This window comes from Triticum aestivum, chromosome 3B, assembly GCF_018294505.1.
Source record: "Triticum aestivum cultivar Chinese Spring chromosome 3B, IWGSC CS RefSeq v2.1, whole genome shotgun sequence".
Taxonomy (NCBI): Eukaryota; Viridiplantae; Streptophyta; class Magnoliopsida; order Poales; family Poaceae; genus Triticum; species Triticum aestivum.
The window spans coordinates 760,600,338-760,612,707 of NC_057801.1; the positions used below are offsets into that span (position 1 = coordinate 760,600,338).

At 53.1% G+C, this 12,370-nt stretch overlaps 1 protein-coding gene across 1 annotated transcript; it reads right to left on the bottom strand.

Moving 5' to 3' along the window:
- Positions 1 to 7,804: 7,804 nt before the first annotated feature.
- On the bottom strand, positions 7,805 to 10,294 carry LOC123072265 (uncharacterized). Its single transcript, XM_044495837.1, has 3 exons — positions 9,166 to 10,294; positions 8,934 to 9,068; positions 7,805 to 8,628 (listed from the first exon to the last, which is right to left on the bottom strand). The coding sequence occupies exons 1-3, from the start codon at positions 9,742 to 9,744 to the stop codon at positions 8,209 to 8,211; spliced, it is 1,134 nt and encodes a 377-aa protein (XP_044351772.1). The 5' UTR covers positions 9,745 to 10,294; the 3' UTR covers positions 7,805 to 8,208.
- Between the last annotated feature and the right edge of the window lie 2,076 nt (positions 10,295 to 12,370).

A 12,370-nucleotide genomic window follows, 5' to 3' on the forward strand; every position in this document is an offset into this window, starting at 1 on the left:
GACGGTAGTTATAGGTGATGTTTTAAAACACCTCCTCCCCCGAGTCAAAGTTATCACGGTATTTGCGCATGAGTTATCAGATTTGTGGTGTGTAAATTATCATGCTAATTACACAGAAGCTATCGGGGGATATCTTCAACCTTTTCTCCCGGGTCTAAGTTATCACGACGTTTGTGCATGAGTTATCATGTTTGTTAAATTATCATGCTATATACGCATAAGCTACCGGGGGTGTATTATACCACATGTAGCCTAATACCTACAAAAATTAACGATGTTGATAACTATAGTACATCTTGCCCGATAACTGCATAGTAACTATGTTGATAACTATAGTAGATATTGCCCGATAGCTATAGTAGATATTGCCCAATAACTACAAAATAACCATGTTGATAACTATAGTATATCTAGCCTAATAACAACAAAATACCCATGTTGGTAACTATAGCGCATAGTAACTATGTTGTGAGATGGTGCATCTTGACACTCTTCAAAAATTTGATGCGGGAGGGGACGGGCGTTGGACATTCCTAATCTACTTAAATCCTCCAAAATCAAGTACATGCTGAAGCATGTTTTCAGAATTGATTGAACACTGTTTTTCAGAATCAAGTACACGCTGAAACAAGGTATTTGCACACAAGTTATCGGGGGGTGTTTTTTAACAACAATTTTCGTGGGCCAAAAATGTTAGCGTGATGTTTGTACGTGAGTTGTCAGCTATGGTGTGAGCATATTACCATAATATTTACACAAAAATTACCCGAGGGTGTTTTGCAACAACTTTTCACACAGGTCAAAAGTTACCGCGTCATTTGTACGTGAGTTATCAGCTTTGACGTGCGTACATTACCATGATATATATACAGAAGTTACCGGGGTATCTTTTCAACAAATTTTCCCCCAAAAATAATTGTAACGGTGTTTGGTGCACAAGTTATCAGGATTGTGATGCGTACATTATCACATCATTTACACAAGAGTTACCGAGCATATATTTTAAGCAACTTTTTTTCTCATATTTATTACAAAAATTAGGGCGTTCACCCATTAACTTTTCAAACACTAACTATAGTAGATATGGTAGTCCAATACCAAGTTTTTATTCACTTGATAAAACACATGCACTAGCTGGTACGTGCTTTGCCTAGTTTGATCCGGTCTAGCTTGAGTCTAGTGTCAATCTTTATGTAAGGTCAAAAATAACTATTTTCTACCGTTAGCACAACAATGAGTCCTGTCTAAGGTGGACACCTGGTGTAGTTTAGCGCCTCGCCTTAACCTCGTCCTGTGCTCGAATCCCAGCTAGCGAATGCGTCGTTTCTTTTTTCACTAAGATGACAGTGACGCGGAAAGTCGCCAGGAAAACCGGGCGTGACATCGGAATTTACTGGGTCCAGAGAAAAGACCGGCCGAAAAATCGGAATATGCGGAAAACTAGCAAGGGCGAGGGTATCCGCACGATGTAGATCTGAGGGTAGGCGTTCGGATCTGTCGCTAACTTTCAGTTTATCGTTTGGAAATATAATAATTGAATTTGTTCATTAACATTGCAACTCGGCAAAAGGTTGCGAAGCTAAAACCCCTAATAAAAAGTGCTTCATTTTTATTTAAATTTTTTCTCGTTTGCATGAAAAATTTAGTTAACAACGCACACGTGCAAAGTACGTGTCTTCGACTAGTAAAATATAGTCTTGCTTCGGATGGCGTGAAGCCTGTCTCCATGACCGAACAAAACACTGTACACATTGTTTATAGCCTCGATACGTGTAGCACCAAGACGAATTTCTGCCACCCAAAAAACCCTGATGATTTTAGCATCTAAGTGTTGAGGCGGTCTCAAAATAAAGTCTTGTATGTTGGTCTTAGGATGTGACAATTATTGGGGCCCTGCCAGGGATCCCTTATTTGTCCTTCAAGATTTTTTGGCTGATAAAATTTTCTCCTAGAAGGCATTCATCAATGTACATTTGCTAGAAATACAAGATTTTGGTTTTTTTATGTAGTCCACATAGAAATCTATTTCATGTTTTCTTCGTTTTGCAAAAATTCACGAAACAATTCACACATGTAGTAATCTGAATGTTCAGAACAGAACTGACAATTTTTGATAAAAAAATTTCAAATGAATGTGATCTGTGCAACTGGTGACCAAGAGCCAAATGGCTGCCAACATGCATGAACAGAATAATAGTTTTTGAACTCTAGGATTTGGGCTCATGTTCTACAGTGGATTGGTAAGTGTGCAGGTCCACCACGTTTAAAAAAAAAGAGCCTATGCAGGACTATGGGCAACCTGTTGGAGACATGGATTAAAGAAAACAGTACAAGATCAAGAATTTTTGAATGTTGACAGGGCCCGGATCCACATGAAAATTGTACTAGATCAGACGGTGCCAAGCATAGGTTCAGGTGAACCATGGTCCTGAAACTATTCTCTCCTAACAGAACTGATGGGTGCTCTGAATTCTGATACATACTCCGTCCGTTCCGATTCACTCGTCGTGGTTTTAGTTCAAATTTGAACTAAAACCACGACGAGTGAATCGAAACGGAGGGAGTATATCCTACGGCCAAACTATTAGTACCCTTTTAGCAACAGAATCTACTATTGGAGTAGCCTCTTGGGCTAATAAATCTATAAAGCGCTCTCTATCAGAGTAAGTATATATCATGCTACTTAACCTGTGAACTCAAGAACTCCATAAAGCTGAGATCAGAGTATATATCAATCAGGCTACTAAGGCAAAATTGCATGCTGCCTGGCATCAGGCAAGAACTACCAACAACAACAAGAATAACATAATGATTTGGTAAGAATCTCTTTCCAGCTGAGACCAGCATAATGCATAGCACAAATAAAAATACAGTGCATAGCAAATCTATTCATGCTGACAACAACAACAACAACAACAACAACAACAAAAACAACATAATACACAGGGTTGGACGAACCAGAGAGGCTAGACAGCTATGCTGACAATTGACTACTGTCAAGGGCCTCGGTGCCCAAGACAGCAGGACCTCGACTACGTAGTTCGTAGTCGCGGGGGATAGGAGCGCTAGGGTTTTTGCCTGGCTGCTCTATGATGCGGGAGGGGAAGATAGAAGGAAATAACTTTATTGCTTATCCCTAAAGGGTGCTAACTATCTGATATATAAAGGCCCCATGGGCTAATAACAAACTAGAAACCTATACGAAATAAACTAGTCTAGGAACTAATGTGCCCGGATCAGGACTCCTGTCCAGCCTGCGCCTTGCCTGATGCGGCCGTCGGCTGCTCCTGGCCGCGCGGCCCACGTCTGTAAGACGTGCCCCACATGACATCTCTCCCCCCCTCGACGAGCAGCTCGTCCTCGAGCTGAAAAGCGGGGTAGCGCTCGATGAAACTGTCAAGATCCTCCCATGTAGCTGACGAAGCTGCTTCACCCTTCCAGTGGACGAGTAGCTGGCGAACGCCGCGTGCTAGGCGCGCACGAGTCACGCGCTCTGGTTCTGGAACAGCCGCCCCGTTGTGGATCGAAGGCAATCCCGGCGGTGTAGTTGGAGGAATGCCGAAGAACTTCTTGAGGAGGCCCACGTGGAACACGTCATGGAGGCGCGAGCGCGCCGGAAGCTCAAGACGGTATGCCACGTCGTTGATCACTTCTGAAATGCGGTACGGCCCATAGAATCGTGGCTTGAGCTTGCCCCTGGTTGGCAAGTTGAGAGAGGACGCGGCGCGCTGTCGAAGGCGAAGCCAAACCCAATCGCCCACCTCATGCCGAATGTCCCGATGACGTCTGTCGTAGTAGGACTTATAGACCGCCTGTGCCTGTTGTAGACGATAGCGGACGTCCTCGATAAGTTCGTCGCGCTCAGCCATGCTCCTGGCCACTGCAGCCACCCGTGTGTCGCCGGGCTCGTAAGAGCGAATAGTGGGAGGGTCACGGCCATACACAAGCTTGAACGGAGTCTCTTGGGTTGCTGTCTGGTAGGCGGTGTTGTATATGTACTCAGCCCAGGGAAGCCACCGGAGCCACTGCTTGGGACGATCCCCGGTAAGACACCGTAAATACATCACAATGATCTTGTTAGCAGCCTCCGTTTGCCCATCCGACTGCGGGTGAAATGCGGACGTCATGTGCAGCTTTGTCCCCGTGAGGCGCATGAGCTCTTGCCAAAAAGCGGAGGTGAAGACGGGGTCGCGGTCAGAGATCATGGACTGTGGTACGCCGTGGAGACGAACAACCTCAGCGAAGAACACCTGTGCCACTGACTCTGCCGTGTATGGGTGGGCTAACGCCACAAAATGGCAATACTTGCTGAAGCGATCCACCACGGTGAGGATGACAGACTTCCCGCCTACTCGAGGAAGCGCTTCCACGAAGTCGATGCCGATGTCAGTCCACACGCCCGTGGGTACCGGCAGCGGCAGGAGCAACCCAGCAGGGTGCAAGTGCTCGGACTTGTACCGCTGGCAAGTACCGCAAGTGCGGATGTACTCCTGCACCGTCTTGCGAAGGTTAGGTGCGTGGAAATCGCGGCGAAGACGATGCAATGTGCGCAGGACGCCTTCATGCCCATCATCGTGCACGGCACTGAGAATCTCCTGGAGTAGCGGGGATGACGGCGGAATGTAGAGGCGGCCGTTGAAGGTAACGAGGCCGTCGGAGAGCGCCCAAGGCTGTTGCCGCGCACCTGCCGTGATATCCTCCCGCAGTGCGACGAGCGCCGGATCAGTGGACGTCGCTTGCCGGAGGCGATTGATGAAGTCGAAACGAGGCCCTGAGACCGCCATGATCGTTGTCTCCTCCGTGTCACGGCGGGAAAGTGCATCCGCCACCGTGTTGGTACTACCTGCCTTGTACTCCACCGTAAAGTCGAATCCCAGGAGTTTGCCAACCCAATGATGCTGCGGGATGGTGGCCAAACGCTGGTCAAGCAGAAATTTGAGGCTGTAATGATCCGTTTTTACCACAAATTGACGCCCCCATAGGTACGGCCTCCAATGGCGAATCGCGAGCACCAGGCCGATGAGTTCCCGTTCATACGCTGCCAGGGAACGGTGACGTGGCGCGGCTGGCCGGCTAAAGAAAGCCACCGGGTGGTGGTCCTGAAGAAGGACGGCCCCGAAACCGTACGTCGATGCGTCACACTCGACGATGAACGGCCGTGTAAAATCCGGTAACGCGAGGACGGGAGCCGTGGTGATTGCCGTCTTGAGGGTGGTAAAAGCTGCTGCCGCCTCCGGTGACCAAGAGAAACCATCCTTGCGAAGGAGGGCCGTCAGGGGCGCGGCAACCACGCCAAAGTCCTTGACAAACTTGCGGTAGTACCCCGCAAGGCCGAGAAAGCCCCGAACCGCGCGCGCCGAGCGTGGTTGCGGCCAGTCCGCTACTGCCTGCACCTTTTCCGGATCCATGGCCACGCCTGCAGCGGAGATGGTGTGACCCAGGTATGCGATTGATTCAACGGCGAACGCGCATTTGGAGCGCTTGACGAAGAGCCGGTGCTGGTGCAGGACCGTGAAGACGGTGCGCACATGTCGGAGATGGTCAGCCCATGTCTCGCTGAAAATGAGGATGTCGTCAAAGAAGACGAGAACAAAACGGCGCAGGTATGGCCGCAGCAGATCATTCATGAGGGCCTGGAACGTGGCCGGCGCGTTGCAGAGTCCGAACGGCATCACCAGAAACTCGTAGAGGCCGTCATGAGTACGGAAAGCTGTCTTCGGGATGTCCTCCTCACGCATCCGCACCTGGTGGTAGCCGGAACGTAAATCGAGCTTGGTGAAGAAACGAGCGTGCCGTAGCTCGTCGAGGAGTTCGTCCACCACCGGAATCGGGAACGCATTCTTGACAGTAATGGCGTTCAGGGCGCGATAATCGATGCAGAAGCGCCAGGACCCGTCGGCCTTGCGGACCAGCAGTACCGGGGACGAGAATGCGGAACAACTCGCACGGATGATACCTTGGGCGAGCATGGCGGCGCACTGACGCTCCAGCTCGTCCTTGTGCGCGGCCGGGTATCGATACGGACGGACGGCCACCGGGGCGGAACCAGGTAGCAGGGTGATGCCGTGATCGCGGCTGCGGGGCGGTGGCATGCCGGAGGGGTCGGCGAAGATGCCGTCGAACTCGGTGATGATGGCGTCCAGGAAGTCGCGGCCGCTGCATGATTTTAGGGCTGGCCCGTCCGGTCCTGCAATGCCGTGCCAGCACACCCGATGGCCCCGCCGCCAGAATGTCATGGAGAGGGCTCGGAAATCCCACAGGATCGGTCCGAGCGACGCCAGCCACTGCGTGCCCAGGACGATGTCGTAGCCCGCGAGCGGCAAGGCGAGGAAATCCTCCGCGAACTCCTCGTGGCCGATGCGGAAGGGCACGACGCGGTACGCGCCCTGGCACGGAACGCGCTCGCCGTTGGCCACCGTGACGCGCATCTTCTCTGTGGTGGGGGGCGGTAACGTAGCACGAGCGGCCGCCTCTTCGGCGATGAAGTTGTGGGTGGAGCCTGAATCGATCAGGGCGAGGAGGGAGACACCTCCGAGAGTAATCTGCATCTGCATGGTTTCACTCGTGCGCACGCCGGCGATCGCGTGGAGCGAGATTTGAGGGTCGGCCCGCGATGCATCCTCAGTGGCGGAGGCCGCGTCGTCGTCGTCGTCGTCCGGCGCTAAGTCGAGGAGAAAGATGCGCTGGCACACGCGGTTGTGGCCCCTGCCAAACTTCTCGTTACAGTTGAAGCAAAGGCCCAGGCGACGGCGTTCCTCCATCTCTGTCTGGGAGAGACGCTTGATTGGGCGTCCGTCCGGCAGATTGTGGCCCTGCTGAGGTGCGGCTGGTGGGGCCGGAGCGGGGGGCGCGAGGCGTGGTCCTGGTGTCGGCAGGATGCCCTTCTGTGGAAAACGCACCGGTGGCGCGGCGGAAAGCGCGCACTGGTCGCGCAGCTCCAATTTGCGGGCGAGGCTCATGGCGACGGCGAGGGACTGTGGGTTATGGATCTCCACGTCGAGGCTGAGGGGTGGCTGGAGTCCCGCGGTGAAGATCTGCACTTTCTGTGTCTCGGATAAGGTGCCTGCCCGGGGAAGGAGTGCCTCAAACCGCTCCTGGAAGTCGACGACGGACGTCGTGTGTTTGCACGCCATTAGTTCGCCCAGCGGGTTAGCGCGCAGCGGTGGCCCGAAGCGGAGATTGAGCAGCTCAGAGAAGCGGCGCCACGGAGTTGTGCCCTCGTCTCGCTGGACCTGCATATACCATAGTTGGGCAGGACCCTCGAGATTGTAGGACGCCATCCACACCTTCTCCTCCTCGGCGATCCGTTGTTGATGGAAGAAGGACTCGCATCTGTTGATGAAGGCGAGCGGATCAGACTTGCCGTCGAACTTGGGGAAGTCCATCTTCTGGAACCTGGGCGGCCGATCATTGTGGTGCTGCCCATCATGGGCGGCGGCAGCGCTGGACGAAGAGGAGGACTTGTCCTTCTGGAGTGCGGTGACGGACGACTGCAGGGACATCACCGTGGCCGTCAAGGCCTCGATCATCTTAGCCAAATCTGTGGTGGTCGGTTCTGCCATGCCGGAAGTGACCGAGGCGGCAGCGGATTGTGGCGATGTCGGGGAGCTGGGCGCGGACACAGGGGGGAAAGCGGCCGGCGGATGGAGCGTGGACGAGGAGGAGGATCGCCTGGAACCTGATACCAAGTTGTCAAGGGCCTCGGTGCCCAAGACAGCAGGACCTCGACTACGTAGTTCGTAGTCGCGGGGGATAGGAGCGCTAGGGTTTTTGCCTGGCTGCTCTATGATGCGGGAGGGGAAGATAGAAGGAAATAACTTTATTGCTTATCCCTAAAGGGTGCTAACTATCTGATATATAAAGGCCCCATGGGCTAATAACAAACTAGAAACCTATACGAAATAAACTAGTCTAGGAACTAATGTGCCCGGATCAGGACTCCTGTCCAGCCTGCGCCTTGCCTGATGCGGCCGTCGGCTGCTCCTGGCCGCGCGGCCCACGTCTGTAAGACGTGCCCCACATGACAACTACTAAAACGTAAAATAAGACGAACACTATCAAATTCGATCTGTTGCGTCCACCCTTGTCCCACAAAAAACTTGTCTTGGCACACTAAGCATTCCCCAAAAAAGGTTTTTTAGCTGCTGCCAGGTCCTTACCATAACACGAAGTCTAGCTGCCAGGTCTTGTACAAAGCTACTGTACAAACTAACTTACAGGGATCCTTTCTGCTTTGTAGTAGTACTGGAGGTCAAAAGGGTCAACAAACCCAAAATCAGCAGCTATCTGGTGGCAGTAAGCCGGACCTCCCCCGCCAGTTAACGGGCTCTTGAAGAGCTGCAGTTTGCAAGATTTGTTGTTCCACTTTGCGCTGGTCAGAGGCTTCAGCTTGGCATTCAGACCATCATCCCCAGGAGAGAAACATTCCTCGGCCACCACGACCACCATCAGCTCCAGCACCCGCCCTCTCTCCGCGATGAACTTGAGGAAAGCAACCTCGCTTCTCGACCCTTGGAACTCGTAGAAGAACACCTTCTTCATGCTCTGCACCACGCATTTGATGGGACCATCCTCCTGCCAGAACTTGAGATTGACCTTGCCAGTGGGCTCTTCAGATATGAGAGGGGACTGCAGATGAAATCAATCAGTGCTTACATAATTTGATGTGATATATGTATAATATATGAGCACATAACTACATACTCCCTCCGTTCCATATTACTCGTCACTGATTTAGTACAACGACAAGTAATATGGAACGGAGGGAGTATAATGCAGCAGCAGCAGGCCATCAATCATAAAACTAATCTTAATCATAGCTCTGACCATGCTTGATATACAATCAATTATGACCATGCTAGATATACCATTGCCACTAGTGTTGCAAAATTGCCAATGCAGCACGTGTATCTAGTTAAGTTAACCAAGTTTACATGGACATGGAGCGCCTCCAGGTTGGGGAAGCATCTGAGGAAGCCTGGCACTTTCTTCACAGCGCTGCGGACACCGAACTGCACCTCCATGGCCAAAATCTGGACACTAGGGACAATGTTCTCCTTGCTCCCAGCCTGCAATGCGCCCAAGGACAGATAAACTAATTGGCATTATCAATTCACATAGGTACAGACATGCAAATCAAATTAGGATCTGCTGTGAGCTGCATACCACTACGACGGTGTCGCTAATCCCCAATTCCTGCCCTCCCGGCTGAAGGTATCCCAGCACACGCAGGTTGGGTGCACGGCCAATCTTGATACTGGAAGAGCGTTTCTTTTTCCCGGGGGGAGTGGGCTCGGCCCTGGGAACAGTTTCCCATTGGAACAGCCTCTCCAAGCGAGGGGCATCCACCACGTCGATGTACTGCAAGCAGGTAAGGGCCAGCTGAAGACACCGCAGGCTTTGGCTGACGAGGCGGAGGCGCACTCCGCTCTGGCTCCACATGATGAGGAGGAACTCCAGGACGGGGCTTCTCTCGGGCATGAAGGCCAGATCACGGTCCTCCATGACAGTCATGCAAAGGCCGAGCTCCAGGAGGTTGGGGAATCTGGCACCGCGCGGTACGGCGGCGGTGTCCGGGAGCCTCCAGACGCCGAGGTAGAGGCGGGTGAGGGAGGCGCAGCTGAAGAGCGTGGCGGGGAGGCGCAGGTCAATCGGCCAAGGGCGGTTGACAAAGACGAGATCTTTGACCCCCTTGGCGACGAGGGTGTCGATCCAGCGCGCCATCTCGCCTAGGTGCTCGTCCATGTTGCTGCAGGTGAGGTGGACGAAGCGGAAGGGGCCCGGGTGCGCCGCGAGGGCGCTGGACACCGATGCGGTGACGGCTCGGGGAGGGAGCGCCGATGATGAACGGGCCGGACGCGCCGCCGTCTGGAAGCATATGGCTGTCGACAAGTGTAAGGGGCGCCGAGCGCCAGAGCGGGCGCCAGCGCGAGGCGAGGGCGGCGGTGCGCGCGGCGTCCTTGGCGGGGAGGCGGGAGATGATGTCGAGGAGGACCACGTCGGGGAGGCGGCTGATGCGGTCGACGCCGTCGGGGACCCAGGAAGCGCCGGCGAGCGAGAGGGTGGCGGTGGGGGAGACGGGCGGGGCCGGCAGGTAGCGGTGCACCATGTAGAGCATCATGTTGGAGCCGAGATCCAGCGTCTCAGGGTCCTGGCCATGGCGCTCCAGGTCGGCGCGGATGTCGCTCCTAGAGATGACCCCGGAGGGGCCGAGGATCACTCGCGGGTCCATCTCCATGGCCGCCGGCGGAGGGGGAGGGGGAGGGGGGAGAGGCGACGGCGAGGGTTTGGTTCGGGGAGCAGTGGGGAATGGAGGAGTGGTGGTGACTGGTGAGAGTGAGATATTGGGCCAGCCAAATGTGGGAAACTGAAGCAGGCATCTCCTGGGCCCATGAAACAGCTTCTGGTGATTTACTTTTTGAATTCTGTCCAATTTGATTGAACGACGTCTGTGTTTATACTTCACATTGAATTCCCAAGGCACAACGTCCGTGTTAGTTCGTTTACGCTGTGTGGTTTCCTTTTTCAGCTTTTCTTGTTGTACGTATATATTTTTGCAGGATTTCATATTATATTACGTATAAGGAAACCGAGGCGCAACTTTCAAGGCAAAAAGAAGAAAATTCACGGTTCGTTCCGCAAGACGATCCCTAGATGTATACCTGGCCAAACCTCGGGCCGGGCTGGGCTTCGGGCCGGGCCTAGCCAAGCCCGACACAAAAAATCCAGGCCCGGGCCCGGCCCGGCCCGGCCATCGGGCATGTGTTTCTGGGCCCGAGCCCGGCCCGAACACCTAAAAGCCCGTCGGGCTTCGGGCCGGCCCGGCCCGACCTTCAGTAAACTGCAAAAATGACGGGCCCGGGCCCGGCCCGGCCCGGCCTTCGGGCTCAAAAACTAGGCCCGAGCCCGGTCCGGAGGTAGCGTCGGGCCGGCCGGGCCGGGCCGGGCTTCCCATGGCCAGGACTACCTAGATGTGAGGGCCTCGAGCTCTAGGGGTGCAGAGAAGACACATTGGAAGCGGTTGTGGAAGAAGCCATGCCCGTCGAAGGTTCGTAACTTTTGGTGGATGGTTATTAAGAAATGTGTTCCCTGCTATGTCATCTTACATGACAAACATATGAGTGGGTCGCTTTTTGCGAGACTTGCAGCCTAGAGGAGTCTATCACACATGCCCCTTTTGAATGTACATGGGCCAAGCTTTTGTGGCAATGGATCAATAAGTTGACGGTCCTCAAGGTCCCGATGCTCCATCCCACTTATGGGCAATTGAACTAATTAAATTAGTCAAGGTGAATGGTAAAGAAGCACATATTATTTATGTGGACGCTGGGAGGTCTTAGCTGAGATGAATGAGAGTAGAGGTGATCAATGTCGAATTCAGCAAATTGGACTTGGCCATGTATCTGGCAATCTCGCGGAAGGATAAAGGTGTGAGACGAGAAAAGGTGCGAGCAAACTGAAAAGTGCCTAGGCCTAAATGCACCAAGATTAATGTCGACATAACTTTCAACGAATAGGTGAATGTGGGAGCTGGGGTGATGATCTTATCTGAGCTCACACAATCTGGTACGAGCATGCGACTAATCCATTGGTCATCAATGGCAGAGGCACATGAAGCGAGATGGGGTGAGACATGCATGTCATATGGGCCTTAGATGGGTCATCATCGAGACTAATGCATGGGAAGTGACCAATCTTTGGAATCGAGTGCTCCAAGAAATTGAATAGGTAGGCATGAATTTTGCAATGTTTGAACTGATCTTTCGAGGAGCTTAGCCATGCACAAAACAGTCGAGTGCAACCAGGAGGTGGTGCCTTTGGATCAATTGTTGGGAAACGTTGCATGGAAAAAAAATCTACGCACACGCAATGATCTATCCATGGAGATGCATAGCAACGAGGGGGAGAGTGTGTCTACGTATCCTCGTAGACCGTAAGCGGAAGCGTTTCACAACGCGGTTGATGTAGTCGAACTTTCTTCGCGCTCCACCGATCGAGTACCGAACGTATAGCACCTCCGGATTCTGCACACGTTCAGCTCGGTGACGTCCCTCGCCTTCTTGATCCAGCAAGACGTCGAGGTAGTAGATGAGTTCCGTTAGCACGACGGCGTGGTGACGGTGATGGTGAAGTGATCTCTACAGGGCTTCGCCTAAGCACTACGAAAATATGACCGAGGTAGTAAACGGTGGACGGGGGTGCCGCACATGGCTAAGACAATGTTGTGTGTACTTGTGTGGCGCCCCTACCCATGTATATATAGGTGGGAGGGGAGGAGGTAGTCCCTAGGGCGTCCCAACAGACCTGGCGGCAGCCCTAGGGCTGCTGCCTTGCCCTGCCCCCCCCCCCCACCCCCCCTTCCTTGTAAGAA

Bases quoted from the DNA above. Each gene is read 5' to 3' on its own strand.
- LOC123072265 (XM_044495837.1), bottom strand. From the start codon at position 9,744: ATGGACGAGCACCTAGGCGAGATGGCGCGCTGGATCGACACCCTCGTC. The intron at 9,069-9,165 runs GTATGCAGCTCA...GGCGCATTGCAG, and splicing joins TTAGCGACACCGTCGTAGTG to GCTGGGAGCAAGGAGAACAT. The intron at 8,629-8,933 runs GTAAACTTGGTT...TTTCATCTGCAG, and splicing joins TGGAGGCGCTCCATGTCCAT to TCCCCTCTCATATCTGAAGA.